The sequence below is a fragment of the Marmota monax genome, unplaced genomic scaffold, assembly GCF_021218885.2.
Source record: "Marmota monax isolate L192 unplaced genomic scaffold, Marmota_monax_Labrador192_F-V1.1 WCK01_AAM20220418_F8-fsc00068, whole genome shotgun sequence".
Taxonomy (NCBI): domain Eukaryota; kingdom Metazoa; phylum Chordata; class Mammalia; order Rodentia; family Sciuridae; genus Marmota; species Marmota monax.
The window spans coordinates 6,083,923-6,099,929 of NW_026692352.1; the positions used below are offsets into that span (position 1 = coordinate 6,083,923).

At 35.2% G+C, this 16,007-nt stretch overlaps 1 protein-coding gene across 3 annotated transcripts in view; it reads left to right on the forward strand.

The window, feature by feature from the left end:
- Uvrag (UV radiation resistance associated) overlaps positions 1 to 16,007 on the forward strand; it is a 330,605-nt gene that overhangs the window by 62,684 nt on the left and 251,914 nt on the right. For all 3 annotated transcript variants that reach the window (XM_046442008.2, XM_046442007.2, XM_046442005.2), the window contains exon 5: positions 8,567 to 8,641. In XM_046442008.2, coding sequence (XP_046297964.1) covers positions 8,567 to 8,641 — 75 coding nt within the window. The remainder of the gene's footprint in view (positions 1 to 8,566; positions 8,642 to 16,007) is intronic.

Consider the following 16,007-nt stretch of genomic DNA (forward strand, 5'->3'; position numbering starts at 1 on the left):
TATTACACAGATGGGTAGAGCTAGGATTTAAATCCAGGCCTGGATGACTTAATAAATCATTCTCTTTGTGCTATGCTACACTGGTGTATATGTGTGATATTTGGTAACCTTCAGCCCCACTTTAGAATGAGTGCCTTTTTTATTTTGTGACACTTATGGTATTACTATTAGAAGTAACACTAAAATGTTAGTCATAGCGGGCTGGGGATGTGGCTCAAGCGGTAGCGCGCTCGCCTGCCATGTGTGCGGCCCGGGTTCGATCCTCAGCATCACATACAAACAAAGATGTTGTGTCCGCCGAAAACTAAAAAATAAATATTAAAAATTCTCTCTCTTTCTCTCTCTCCCTCCCTCTCTCACTCTATCTTTAAAAAAAAATGTTAGTCATAGATTATTTACAACATCCTTGATTTTTTAAAAAAATATTTATTTAATGTATATGTTCTGGTCTGTTTCTTTTTAAAGAAACAATTTAATCCTGCATTTTTTTTTTCAGATTGAAAAAATTCTCCACCCTCATTTTGCTTACTGTATTTTAACTTAAACATTTTTAATTAAATTATATTTTGTTTTTATAGTGCTGGGGATTGAACCCAGGGCCTTGAGCCTGCTGGGCAGGTGTTCTACCATTGAGCTATATCCCCAGCCCTACAACAGATCTCTTGGACTAACTGAAATTGTATATTTTTAAATTAACATCTCTTCCTGCATAGCCCCTGAAAACCACCATCTACTTACTACTTCTTTGAGTTAAACATATTTAGATTCCATGTACTAGTGAGGCCTTGTTCTTATCATATTCTTATTTATTTTGTGTCTTTCTATAGTGACCCGAGCAGTGCATTTAATATTTATGTTCCTTTCTTAATTCTAATTTCCTACAATTGTTGAATCTTTTTATCTTGTCCTGTTTTAGAGCTGGTCTTTTAAAAATATTTTGAGTGCTGGGGGTTGAACCCAGGACCTTGCACCATAGTAAGCATGTACTTAACCACTGAACTACATCTCCAGACCCTAGGGCTCATCTTAATAAAAACTTGTAAAACAATGACTTTTGGTGTAAGCCCTTTTTCTTCTCTTTTGGTACCAGATATTCTTGTTGCTTTTAGACTGGTACTGAGGCATATACTTTGTTTCTCTTCCCACATGCCACACCTGGCTCTCTCCAGTATGTGCTTATTGCTCATCTGAAAGTATCTACATTTTGTGGAAAATGGTGGTTCTTAACATATTGTTGCAGGTCTATAGTCTGGAATTGAGATTTTTGGCTAACGAAGGTAGTTTTAATCATGTGTTTCTGCTAAGAGCCAAGTATATGATGCATGGCATTTTTGGTCGAAGGGGGATGTTTCAACTCACACGTTCCTTAGGTAATGTTCAAGTTCTCAGCTGAGTTTGTCTCTAATCTACCCTATTTCAGAAAGTCAGCATTTGGGTATCTCCTTAGGAAGTTGGCCATGGAAGGAAGTATGCTGGTGTAATAGAGAACAAAAATAAAGGGAAAATTATGTTTTTTAAAGCCAATTAGAAACTTAATAAAATTGTAGAAAGTAAAAATACCTATGAAATAATTAGGTATAACAAGTAACATACTACTAAAAACCAGATAAAATAGAATTACAAAGTTGTACAAGAAAGTGAGACGTAAGATATATTAGGATAATAGGCAGAATCGGTTAGGTTCATTGTTCTTAGTGTTAAGGATTCAGAGTATAAGACAAGATTTTTTAGGCCACATAAACTGATAATGATGAATACCTTCATCGAGAGCTATGGAAGTGCATAGAAGAAGTATTTAGACCAAATTGGAGAGACTCAGAGAGGGATGACTTCAGAATAAAGTTTTCTTTTTTCCTTAAGCCAGGTGTATTGAGGTATAATGTACATACAATGAATTTATCCTTTTAAAGGGTATGGTGAAGTTGACAATGTAGAGTAATCATCTCCCATAGTGAATAATGCAGTGAACATTTAAGTATAGTTCTTTGTGTTGACATAAATATCTTTCTTTTGGGTAAATTCTGAGGAATGGAATTGCTGAGTCTAATGGTTAAGCACATATCGAAATTTACATGTACTGCCAGATGGTCTCCCAAGTGAATATCACATTCAGCATTCCCATCAGCAATGTGTAATAGTTCCATTTGTTCCCCATCTTTGTTAACACTTCCTACTGTTAGTCTTTTTTAGTCATTCTAATGGTTTAAAGTGATATCATTTTAATTTTAATTTTAATTTGCCTAATGTCAAAAAGGATATTGAGGGCTGGGGATGTGGCTCAAGCTGTAGCCTGCTCACCTGGCACTCATGCGCCCCCGGGTTCCATCCTCAGCACCACATACAAACAAAGATGTTGTGTCCGCTGAAAACTAAAAAATAAATATTCTCTCTCTCTCTCTCTTAAAAAAAAAAAAAAAAGGATATTGAGCATCATACAAGTATAATGCCAGTCTTCTTTTTCTTAACAGTGTCACTCAAAGAGTGTAAGGGTTCTAATCTTTATGAAGTCCAGTGTATCAGTTTTCTTTTGAATTTCATGCTTTTTATGTGTTCTCTAAGATATATTTCCCTAATTCAAGATCACTAAGATTTTCTTTTATTTGTTTGAGGAAATTTCCATTATAAGTTTTACCTTTTAGGACTTTACATTTTCATTCATTTTGAATTAACATTTGTATGACCTACAATGTTCATTGTTTTGCAAATGAATGAACAATTATATAGGAACAATTGTAAAGGGCATTATATTTCTCAATTGAATTATTTTGTCCTTATTTGAAAATATGTATGATAAATCATTTGTAATTGCTTCTGTTTCTGCATAACCTGGTTCGTTGAGCTCTATGTCTATCCTAAGGCCAATACCAAGTCATCTTGATTACTATAGTTATAAAACTAAGTGTATCTTGAATTCATTCACCTAGTTTGAGTTTACCAACTTTTTTGTTTTTTCAGAATTTTTCTGGCTATTCATTATATATATCAGTTGAAAATTAATTTAAATAAAAACAAAAGAAAAATTAATCTGGCTATTCTAGTTTTTTTGCTTTTCTATGTATACTTTAGGATCAGTTTGACAATTTCTACAAAAATCCTGCTGGGAAATTTGTTGGAAAATTTTAAGAAAATCTGGAGAGAATTGACATCTTATTAATATTGAGTCTCTTTCAATCTACAAACATGATATCTCTTCATTTATGAAACTCTTCTTCTTTGATTTGATTCACTAGTGTTTTGTAGTTTCTAGCCTGCAAATCTTGCACATAGTTTGTTAGATTTGCACCTATAGATTCCATATTTTTTGGTAACTTAAATAGGATTCCTTCAACAAATATTCCCATTTCCAATTTTTGTTGCCGGTATAATGAAAGTTTCTGTATTGAGCTCATATACTATAACTGTGCTAAACTCACTTGTAGGTTCAGAACTTTTTTTTTTTTGAGACTCCTTTTTACTGATTGATAAGAACACATTTAATTTCTTCCTTTATAATTTGTATATATTTTTAGTTATTTTTCTTATCATATTTCAGGGAGGCTGCAAGTACAGTGTTGAATACAAGTAGATACCGTGGATATCCTTGTTATTTTTCCTTAAACTTGGGGGAAAACATTTGAGTCTTTCAGTATAATATTAGCTATAATTTTCATAAACACTGGGTTGGTGGTTGAGTTTTGTCAAGACCTTCTTTTCACATTGCTGGTGTAAACCCTGCTTGGTTAAGATGGATTTTCCTTTATATGTACAGTTACAGTTTTATATGTATAAACATGTTGTTGGATTTTTATATATAGTTAGATTCAGTTTGCTAATATTATGTTAGGATTTTTTGTATCTTTATTCATAAGAGTTATTTATGCCTTTCTTGCAGTGTCCTTGTTTGTTTGGTTTGGTATGAGAGTAATGCTGATCTCAGAATGGATTGGAAAGTGTTTACTTCTGTTTTCTGGAGAAATTTTTGTAGATTTGTTGCTATTTATTCCTCTAGTGTTTGACAGAATTTTTCAGTAGAACCATCTATATGTTAATATTTCTTTGTGGGAAAGTTTTAAAGTATGACTTTATTAGATGTGGAGCTATTTGGGCTATGTATGACTATTTTTGTGAGCTTTGATGATTTTTCTTCCAAAAGAGGCTGTGTATCACATCTGGCATTTCAAATTTATTGGTATAAAATTTCCTATGCTGTTACTAAATTCTTTTAATTGTGTAGGGTCTGCAGTGATTCTTTCCACTTTTGTTCTTGCTACTGGTGTCTTCTGTCTTCTTTTCTGCCTGATCACTCTGACTAGATATTCATCAATTTTATTAACTTTTCAGAGATCTAGTGTTTGATTTCATTGATTATTATTTTCAATTCCATTGATTAGTATTTATTATTTTTTTCTTTTGATTGCTTCAGATTTAAGTTGCTCCTCTTTGCTAGTTACTGATCTGAGACTTTAAAAAAAAAATATATATATATTTCTTAGTTATAGATGAACACACTACCTTTATTTTATTTATTTATTTTTATGTGGTGCTGAGGATCGAACCCAGTGCCTCATATGTGGAAGGCAAACGCTCAACCACTGAGCTACAACCCCAGCCCCTTTTCTTTTGCTCTTAAAATAAACATTTAATAAAATTTCTTTTAAGTATTGATTCATTTATATTCCACAGATTTTTATGTTGTGCTTTCATTGAATTCCGAACATTGGCTTTTTTTTTTTCTTTTCATTACCAGGGATTGAATCCAGGCCCAGGCCTCTACTACTGAGCTACACACCAGCTGCCCCATTCCTCTTTTTTTGTTTTTTAAATATTGAGACAGGATCTTTCCTAAAAAATTAAAAACCTTCTAAAATTTGATGTTTTTAGATATACCGGACAGTAGGGTGTATTTTGACATATATATACATGGGTTGCAACCCATTAGAGTTTTGACCCCATTCTTTTGGTTGAACATGATCTAGAGTCACACTGGTCTCACTAAGTAGCATTGGCAGTCTTTGAATTTGTAATCCCTCTGCCTCAGTCTCCCTTGTGTCTGGCATTTCAGGAGTATGCCGTGGCACCCCTTAATCTTTTCTAATTTACCTTTTATTTCTTCTTTGAACCATGGATTAGAGATATGTTATTTGTGGATTTTCCTGATATACTTCTCTTATTGATTTCTACTTTAATTCTGTTGAGTTTAGAGAAAATAGTTTGTATGATTTGAATCCTTTTAAGATTTATTTTGTGGTCCTAAATATTTGGTCTACTTTGGCGCATGTTTCATGAACATATCATGCGTATTCTGTCATCATTGAATGGAATGTTTTTCAGTATCAATTAAATTATGTTGTACCTGAGTAAATTTTGAATATATTAGAATTAACCAGGGGAAGAAAAGATGAGAAGAGGCACAGAAGTATGATGTGATAGAGCATAATCGATTCCTTTTATTTTTAGCTGAGGAAATCTTAGTGGCCTGAGTGCTAATACAACTTGTCCAAAGTTATACATATATTGGAGCTACAAGTGCAATCCACATTTCCTGAATAGCCTTTAAAGTTTATCAGGATGTTTTCACCAGAAGTCTTGAACTAAGCTGGATTTGACTTGGATTTTGATGACAAAGAAGGGGGAATTTGGAAATAGCTTTGTTCAAGGTGGGAATTCAAAGAATTTGTTGATTCTGCTGACATGGACTCTATAGCTTCTAGTTTATGTGTGATGGCAGAAATGCTTGGACTTAGTTTAAGCGGTTAGAACTTGGTTTATCAACAGTAATTTTATAGCCTTTAGTATTGGGGTATCTTTTTACATGCACATAATCACCTGGGGCCTCTTGAAGATCACATGAGCAAGAACCTTAATTTTCTTTAGTATTTAATTGAGAAAACAGAAGTTCAGAGAGATTAAGTGATTTGCCAAAGCTCACACAGTGCTTGGTAGATTTAGGTTGTTATTTGTTCCATGATTCAGACACTGTTTATTATTTATTTTACTACTCTAATCAGCTGTTTTAGAAGGTGTGCTGTTTTTCATAAAGATACCAAAATATGAGGTTGTAGTTAGATTAATAGAATTTTATAGTCCATAGTTTCCCTATTAGGATTCTAATGCTATTATTGAGCCAGTATTCTTTAATGAGTAAAAGAGAGTATGTATTACCCTGTTTGTGTGTGGTGCTAGTGATTGAACCCAGGTTCTTCCCCAAATTAGACAAGTGTAACACCCTCAGCCCCCATATTACACTTTTTATTATCATAGTTTAACAGTCTGCAGTGTACTTACTAGTGTTCAATGTGTTACAGCCTCTTTTGTGACTCATGATTTTTTTCTTAGGAACAAAAGGCTCTTTCTGAGCTTTGCCTAGTTTCTAATGCAATTATTAGATTTTTTTCCCCCAATTACTTCTCATGTCTAACTTCCCAAAATACTTTCACATCCATTTCATTCCAAGTTTTTGACAAGCCTGTAGGACAGAACAAGGAGTATTTTCTGCTTTTGGCTCCTGAGATAATTAAAGCATGTGCCATTAAAATTGATTAAATGCTGTATGTTGGGCAGAGTGTAGGGCACTGGTGCTATCAAGATAAAAAAAAGTCAAGAGTTCTCTCTGAAGAGCTTCTTCTTAGAACTCAGGCCACTTAGTTTTAGCTGCATATCTTTTTAGTGTTAGAATTATTTTTCAGCTAACTAATTATTTTTCAGCATCCATCTGCATGAAGCTTATACTTTGAGAACTTTACTTTCATGCTGGATTTGTTTCTGATCCTATCTCCCCACCTACTCCTTTACTGGTATATATATTTATTTTCTTCTGATATAAAAAATAATTCATGGGGACTGGGGCTGGGGCTCAGTGGTAGAGCGCTTGCCTAGCATGCAGGAGGCCTTAGGTTCCATCTCCAGCACCAAAAAAAAAAGAGAGAGACACACACACACACACACACACACTCACACTCACACACTCACTCAAACATAGTCTGACTAATCAAGATTGCATTTACTTGCTGGGTGAGGTGGTGCACCCTTGTAATCCCAGGGGCTTGGGAGGCCAAGGCAGGAGAATTCAGAGTTCAAAGCCAGCCTCAGCAATTTAGCAAGGCCCTAAGCAACTTAGCAAGCCCTGTCTCAAAATAAAAAGTATAAAGGGCTGGGAATGGGTCTCAGTGGTTAAGCACTCCTGAGATCAATCCCCCATACCAAAAGGAAAATAAAAAGTAATACATATTCTTTTGGACAATTTGGAAAATTTTGAAAATGGTAAAGAAGAAAAAAATTTTAAGATTGTTTAGTTGTTGATAGACCTTTATTTTCTTTACTTAAATGTGGTGCTGAGAATCTAACCCAGTGCCTCACACACGCCAGGCAGATAGATGTTCTTCCACTGAGCCACAGCCACAGCCCAAGAAGAAAATTTTTAAAAAATATGTAATCCTCTGCCCAGCTATAATCATTGTTAACATTTTGATGAATATAATTTTAATCATTTTCCCTGGTATATATGTCTGTAAAACACTTAATATAATTTAAAATTCCCTGTCTTGAAACTGATTTCATAATGCTTTTTGTTTTGCCTTGTAATATGGAAAAACTTCTTGATTACAAATTTTTTATATAAATTATTATAAATTCATGATTGTAGACTTGTCTTTTGGTATTATTGCACTTAGTTCAAAAAAAAAAAAGGATGTAGGTAAATAGGAATGTGCTTTAAAACTTGTTTTAGTAGTAGAGGTTGTTATGGAAGTCAGGTGAATGTTCCCAGGAATGTTCTACTACTGTCTTGGGCTGCTTTGTCTCTCTAGCTAGAGACAGAGATCAATTATTTGGTTCTGGTATCCCTCCTTGTCTTTCTTTCACTTGAACCGTCACTTTCATATTTCACAACAGGAAAAATTATTACTAGTTTTTAAAGTCACACAACTCTTTCTAATAAACTAATTAAATCTATTTGTATATTTCATTGTTGGACACTTTATATTATTTTTAGTTATTTTACATCTCAATTCTTTAGTTTTTTAAAAGTTTTATTCTTCCCACCTTTTAGGTGGAACTGAGTTAGGGTTACACTGTATTGTATGCAGTACCCATCAGTAGTGTCTGAAAAACAGTGATGTGCAGATAGGAACTAAATAGCCTATTAAGACTTTATGGATTGGCTATTAATATCTTTAAATTGTGCTTTTGAAAATAGAAAATAATATTAATCTCAATGTTTTTCTAGGGCTTCATATTTTCAAAGCATTCATATAGACTAACAGGTCTGTTTTCTTTGACATCAGAGCATGTATAGTATGCTTCTGAAATCCTTCAGGAATAGCTATGACACCTCAGAATTGTTTGTGGAAAACATGTGGAATGCCTGTTATCTCAGGTGATGCTTTTATGAGACCTTTGACTAAAGCAGGAAACGCTTCTTTGATCACCTGGTCTTTTGTTAGCTGATTTGTTTTCTGCTGGTTTGTTTAATGTAGCCAGCCTTTTCCTCACCATGGAAGTAGACTGTGTTTTAACTGTCAATTCTCTGATCATGTTAAAACGTGAATGGAATGAGAAGAACTAATTGTGTGTTTTCCTCCTCTCTTAGATTCATGCCCGCAACCAAAATGAAATAATTTTTGGACTAAATGATGGCTACTATGGTGCTCCATTTGAACATAAGGTAAGAGGATTCTCCTGAAGCTTAAGTTTTGTATAGTGCATGTGTGCCTTGCACCTGAGTAGACATAATCCTGTAAAGCTCTGTGTGAATAGAATTGTGTTTTAAGTATCATTGTTAGTTTGTTGTGTAGTGTGGCTTAGGTTGAATGCTCTTGAGAGTGAAAACTTGTTTTGTAAGGCATACATCCACTCCAGTTAATCTTTTCTAAATCCAGATCATATTTTCTTAAAGGAAAACCTAAACTAGCTGTTTTCTCATATTCCACATAATTCGTTGGTGGTTAAGAAAGAATGGTGAGGGGCTGGGGCTGGGGCTCAGTGGCAGAGCACTTGCCTAGCACATATGAGGCACTGGGTTCCATCCTCAGCACTGCATAAAAATAAATTAATAAAATAAAGGCATTGTATTCATCTACAACTAAAAATATTAAAAAGAAGAAAGAATGGTGAATTTTGATTAAATACAGTAGTTTTATTAAAATGTTTCAGAAGTCTTTTCTAACGTTCAGTATGTTTAAGAAGCCAAAAGTTAGTGTTTTTTGTTTGTTTGTTTTTTTAAAATAGTCAACACTATTTCTATGTCTGAAAGCCATTAGAGCAAGGAGAGGGCAGAGAGCCTATATTCACCAAGTATTTACACTCTGGTACTCTGCCAGATAACCCGTGTTCTTTTCCCCACTTAATACTAGCCATGAACAAATATGATGAGTTTTGTCTTCTCCATTTTATAGATTAGGAAACAGATTGTGAGGGATGGACTTAGAATCTAAAAAGGAGCCAAGTTGAGATTTCATGTTATCTGCGTCTAAAACCTGTGCTCTTTCTGTTTTATGGTGTTTTACCTAAAAATTTGGAACTCTATACCTAATTTGCTCTTAGTGATCATGTTGTTTCATAATTCTTGGTTGTCTGAAATGCCATTGCTTAGCACATTCCATTCATTCAGCAGCATTTTATTGAGCACCTATTGTATGTCAGCTACTGTACTCCAAGTGCTAAGAATATAATGGGGAAGCCAGGTGCTATGGTGCACTCTTGTAGTCCAAGCCACACGTCTGAGACAGGAGGGCACTTGAGCCCAGGAGTTCAGGTTAGCTTATTCTACTGCCTCAAGAAAGGCCTTCTTAGGGATTTGACTTTTGAAGCTGTAATCCAGCAAGGGCAGGTTAACATGCCAGAAGGCCATGAGGTAGAAGGGGGCATGGCAAGTCTGAGAGACTGAAGGAGGGTCAGAGTGATGAGGAAAAAATGATGCCAAAAGATTTTACCTAAGAACAGGGGCCTGTATTGAAGGATTTTTAGAGTGGCAGTGTTGTAAATCAGATTTGTGTTTTAATGATTTTACTCTGACTGCAATAAGGATGATTATAGAAGAGGCAAGAATCTATGTGGAAAGACAGTAAGGAGCCTCAGGTAAGAGATGTTGATACTTTAAGATAGGATTATGGTAGAATGAAGAGAACATAGATTTAGGGTTGGGAAGGTGCTAGGAATCCAACCCAGGGCCTTGCTCATGCTAGCAAATGCTCAACCACTGAGCTACACCCCCACTCCAGAAGATAGACTTAGGAAACTTTTAGGATACAAAATCATTACGACTTGATAATAGTTTGAATTTAAGGTAGAAAAAAGATGTCAAGTATGACTTCTGGATTTCTGGCCTGGATGAAGTAATTGGATGGATTAAGGTGCCTCGTACAGAAAGCTAAGGGACACTGAGGAAGACCAGGGTTGGTGGAGGCAGATGGTGAGTTAAGACACCTTGTCATGCAGAGTTTGAGGTACCTTTGAGACATTCATGTGTGAAAGGCAAGTAGGCATTCAGATAGATGAATCTGGAGTACTGAGAGAGATCTGAATGTGGGGCCAATGGCAAATAGTTATTGAAATTATAAGTGTGGATAACAGAGTAGGAACAGTGAGGGGAAAAGGGATCTAAGTAACCACGCTTTGAGGCCCTCCTGCTGTTAAAAGCCAGATAGAGAAGGAGGCATTGGGAAAGTGATGAGGAGGAATGGTCAGAGGAAGAGAGTAGAGTTTCTTGTGGAATATCAGAGACTATAAAGAGAGGGAGAGAGCTTTTGGTTCATTTTGTGTTGTTGTTGGTTTTTAAAATTTGTCTTTCTGTTTATTTTTTAAGAGGATGTGAGGCCAAATAAAAAGTAAAAATTGCCCATTGGACTTAGTAAAATGTAATTATTTTAGGGGACTTTTAGGAAACTCAGTTCAAACCATGATAGACTTTTTTTTTTTTCTTTTTTAGAGTTTCATTTTTTGAGTTCTTATAGTATATCAGCATCCTATGTATCCTTTTGACATAAAATAAGCCACTTAGTAACTAAGCTTGTTTTTCTCCTTTCTAGTCTATAAGTTTCTTTTTTTTTTTTTTGCATATACTTATACATGACAGTAGAATGTATTTTGACATATACATACATGTAACATAACTTCCCATTCTTGTGGTTGTACATGATGAGGGTTTCACTGGTTGCATATTCATATATGGACATAGAAAAGTTATATTGGATTCATTCTACTGTCTTTCCCATTCTCATCCTCCCCCCGCCCCTTCCAATTTGGTGAAACCACACACACACACACACACACACACACACACATCCTGTTGTGAGTCAGCATCCACATATCAGAGAGAACATTCAATCTTGGGGAGATTAGCTTATTTCACCTAACATGATAGTCTCCAGTTCCATCCATTTACTGGCAAGTGCCATAATTTTATGCTTCTTTATGGCTGAGTTGTGTATACGTACCACCTTTTCTTTATCCATTTATCTGTTGAAGGGTACCTAGTTGGTTCCATAGCTTAGCTGTTATAAGTTTCTTAAGGATAGATTTCTATATGTCTTGGGACATGTCATTTGCTTAATAAAAATGTGATTTAATCAGAATCATGAGACTGCTACTGCTGCCATTTGTAGTGTCCTTGCCCAAGATTAGCTATCCTGACTGCGGGGAGAGAGGCATTCAGTTCATCCTGCAGCTGGTAACAACTCACAGTCCAGCACAAGTCTGACACATAGTAATAGGGTAACATCTGATAAGTAATAGGGTAACATCTCTGATAAGAACTTTATATCTGTTATTGTATTTAATTCCCCAACAACCCTGTAGCTACATACTAGTAGTCTTGAGGTTTGGGGTAGGCCAATAACTAGTGTTCCTTTCTTCTTAGTTTGGAACAAGTTCAGAAATAAGTTAGATGGTAGATAAATGAAGATAAGAATATTTGCTTTATGACTGACAACTGATAAGCAAATGTGGCTTAAATTCTGTGACTAAAAGAGCTGACTATAACTGAAAGGGCTTTATATATTTGCTTTTGATCTGAATCTTTTTCTCCTCAAATAACAAAATGAATGAAAATGAGACTGTCCTTTCAAGAGCAAAAAATCTGATCTTCCAAGCCAAAATCAGAGTTTGCAAATGTGTTGTAGATAGTCTATTCTTGATTGGAGAGAATCTAGAAAGAACTAAGCTATTCATGTCCAGTTTCATCTCCAAAACAACCATGTATGTCATCTGCCATTCCTGGGAAGGAGTAAGTGAAGGCATCTGAGAACTGGAAATGTTCCTTTCATGACTTCCTCTCCTAGGACATGAGTAGACAGTTTTTCTCCTGACTGGAGATGTGGGAATACAGAGTAAAATGTTTCCCTCTAGCAGTGATAACAATAGCTAATATTTAGTGAATGTCTGTGTGCCAGGCACTATTCTAAACACTTTGTATATCTTTACCTCATTTAAACTTCACAATTGTACTTTTATAGAAAGGAAAATTGGTACAGAGAAGTTATAATAACTTTTCTAAGATTCTATAGCAACTAAATAGCAGAGTTGGCATTTAAAACCAGACTGTGAGTAAATGTCTGTTGAATATGTGGTTGTGATAAGTGGTGTATTCTATTCTGTGGTTCTTCAGTTAGCCAGTTGAGAAGTCCAGCCCATCTTGTGCCTTTATCAACTTGACACATAAACCTTAAAAAAGCACTTTTTTTTTTCTTTTAAAAGAAAGCCACAGGCAGGGTTTGCAGTCAAGATGGCATTGCATAAATATATCCGTTGAGACCCTCCTCTGCATCAGACAAAAAAGCAATAATTGATCAAAGCTGAGAAATTTAAAGAGACTTACCTTGATAAAATAAACAAATTAAAAACAAGATACTAGCCATCTCTGGAACAGAATGGAATAGAAGCATGAAGATGTAGGCAGAGTTGGCTGGAAGATGAGCTTCACAGGGCGAAAAGAACCCTGAAAGCTGAGGTAGACTTCTCTCTGTTACAGAAGGAGGCTGCAGGTGACAAATAGAGAAACTGCAGAACTTTAGGGGTAATCTAATTAGAAGGGGATTTTTTTTTTTTCTTTGTACCAGGGATTGAACTCAGGGACACTTGACCACTGAGCCACATCCCCAGCCATATTTTGTATTTTATTTAGAGACAGGGTCTCACTGAGTTGCTTAGTACCTTGCTTTTGATGAGGCTGGCTTTGAACTCAGGATCCTCCTGCTTTAGCCTCCACGCCTCTGGGATTACAGGTGTGCACTACTGCACCTACCTAGAAGGGGAAATTTTAAAAGCAATGGGAGAGGAAGGAAATATTACCTATGAATTAATAGCAGACTTCTCTTTAGCAATAGTAGATGCCAGAAGAAATATATCTTCACAGCACTGTTAACCGCTAGTATATAAATCTGTTTCTAGTGAGCTTACAGTCTGGAGTGACAGTTCACTCAATATGTGAACACAAATATGTGTTCAAAGATAGGGACTTACCTCCCTGTAGACTTTTTACCTATAGCGAATGATGCAAATAGAAAAATGGGAGGATGTGGGATGAAAGCAAATAGCAAGGGTATAAAAATGGTTAACACATTAGTGAATATAATTAACTACTGACCATAAGCTAACAAAACAAAAGGCAATTTTTGGTAGGTGTGTTTTAAGATAAAACAGACCATTGTTATTAGAAATGTAGGCTGTGGGCCCGTGGTAGTCCAAGAAGGATCACCAGCCAATGGTGAACTAAATACACTAAGGGAGACTAAAAGTTTAAAACCTTTAATACAATTGAATACTATTATAACTTTTAAATTGTATTTTACTAAAGTATTAATTTACAATGGATTGAACAAAAAAATCCCCAAACAGTTGGTTCTTCCCCACTGATAATTAGAGAAGCACTGTCCTAGATGACACTAATAAGGTAAAGTGGATTTCAGGGTTAAAACTCACTGATGTCACTGATTTGTTTGGGAGAATAGGGGTTGTAAGATTGTAAAAAACTTTAGGATTTGATAGAAAAGTTTGTGCTCAAGTGTGCATGTTAAAAGTTTAAGAAACAATATTATGGATTTTTAATTAGCAAAGGAAAAAGGGAATAGAAAGAATACAAAGCTTTGTTAACTAGGTAGGAGACAGTGAAGGCAACAGAAAATAAAACAAATGGTAAGCAGAACCGTGTGTGGAGGCAGCAGTAAGTCCAAATATATTCTTAATTATAGTAATTGTAAATAGATATCATAACTTTGTATTTGAATTATTTCATAAAAATACTAAAGCGACAGGCTTTGAGAGAAGGATTTTAATGTGTTCTTAAAAACACATGTTTAAAAAGTCGTACTTGTGAAACAATAACAAAGCACATTTTCAACGCAACTTTTTTTGTTGTTGTTATAGTAGTTGGATACAATACCTTTATTTTATTTATTTTTATGTGGTGCTGAGGATCAAACCCAGTGCCTCGTACATGCTAGGGGAGCGCTCTGCCGCTGAGCCAAAACCCCAGCCCTTCAACACAACTTTTAAATTACAACTAAAAATTTAATTGACCAATTCTTTGGCTGTGTGGTTTTTTTTTTTTTTTTTTTTTTTTTTGCACTAGTTGTGGTCACATACACTTTTGTTATTGCTGCTGCTGATTATATTGATGTTAATCTTTGCTCTGTTTTCATTCTTTTAATTTGTCTTCACACACTTGGGTCTCAAAACTGTAATTACTTGTTTGTTCAGAACTTTCCCCTTTTTGTTTATCTCCTCCAAAAGCCTTTCTCATTTCTGTTGAGTTTTTAGGAACCTAGCAAACTTCTCCACTTCACTGCAGTGGATAGAGTTTTTTTCTCCCCTTCCAGAGTGTGTTTGGAAACTAATACAGTGAAAATCTTTAACCAAAATGTGTATTATGGATTTTAGTCCTTTATTCAGTAGCCCCTGCTGGTATTATCAGGGAGTGATATGCTCTTATTAATTTTCTACAGTAACATTTCATTTATTTGGCATACAAATGTGACACTCAAATATTTAACAGCAGTGCAAAGAGGTACTCAAGTGATGATGGAAGCTTTTATCTTTGGTTGTAAAAATGATTATTTTTTTTTGTCAGTGAATGCCAGGCATCTACTGCATGTCTCTTACTAAATGCAAAAATGTAAAACACTGATTCACAAACATTTGTTTTTTAGTCAAGGAGATAATATAGCATGTACTCCAGAGGGTCTCCAATTTATAGAGGTGTATATTTGAAAAGTTTACTTTGATATCACTTGTTTGGGTTTTGAAGATAATTCAGGTGAATTGTAGAAGAACTTTAAATAATTTGGAGAGCACCTCAGAAAGAGGTTTTAATGTTTGGAAATGATGGAGAATCAAAGAGGAACACCTGTGGCTTGATGGGTGGGTACAGGTTGGTGGCTAAGGCTCCGTGGCTTGGAGAGATGTTTTCTAGGTGGACTTACCTGTTAGGATGGCTGTTTAAGGGAGGATGGGAAAGCAAATGCTCTTGGACTAATAAGCTGTAAACCTTTTAGACCTCAGTTTAGTATTTTGCCTTTTGTATGTACATGTAAGGTTATCTTTGCCTTAATTTCCTTTTGGCAACCACTCTTCTTTTCTGGGTAACTCCACTGCTTTGGGTGAATACACATTCCCAGCGGTTAAGGCTGTGGGTTTCATAGTTAGATTGATATGGAATTAATTCCAGGCAGGAATGCTGCTTCCCTGTGTAAAGCAGCAAGATAGTTTCTTTCCTCATCTGCAAATACAGATAACAATTTGTACCTTATCCTGAACTATTTTTGAGGATTAAATATGATAATGTTTATGACAAGCCTGGCACATGAGTAGAATTCAATAATAAATAAAAACTTGTACTCACTGGGCTCTAACACTGTGGTTAGAGTGTTTGATCTCTAATTCTTAACATTGTATCAGCATTATATCCCTACCACACTGCCCGGGATTTGGTAGGGGCTGAATGTAATGTTAGTGATACAGGGGAATGCTTTCCATGTTTAGGGCTATCATACCAATACTTGGGCATAAAAATATTGAAAGGATTTTATTTCTTTCAT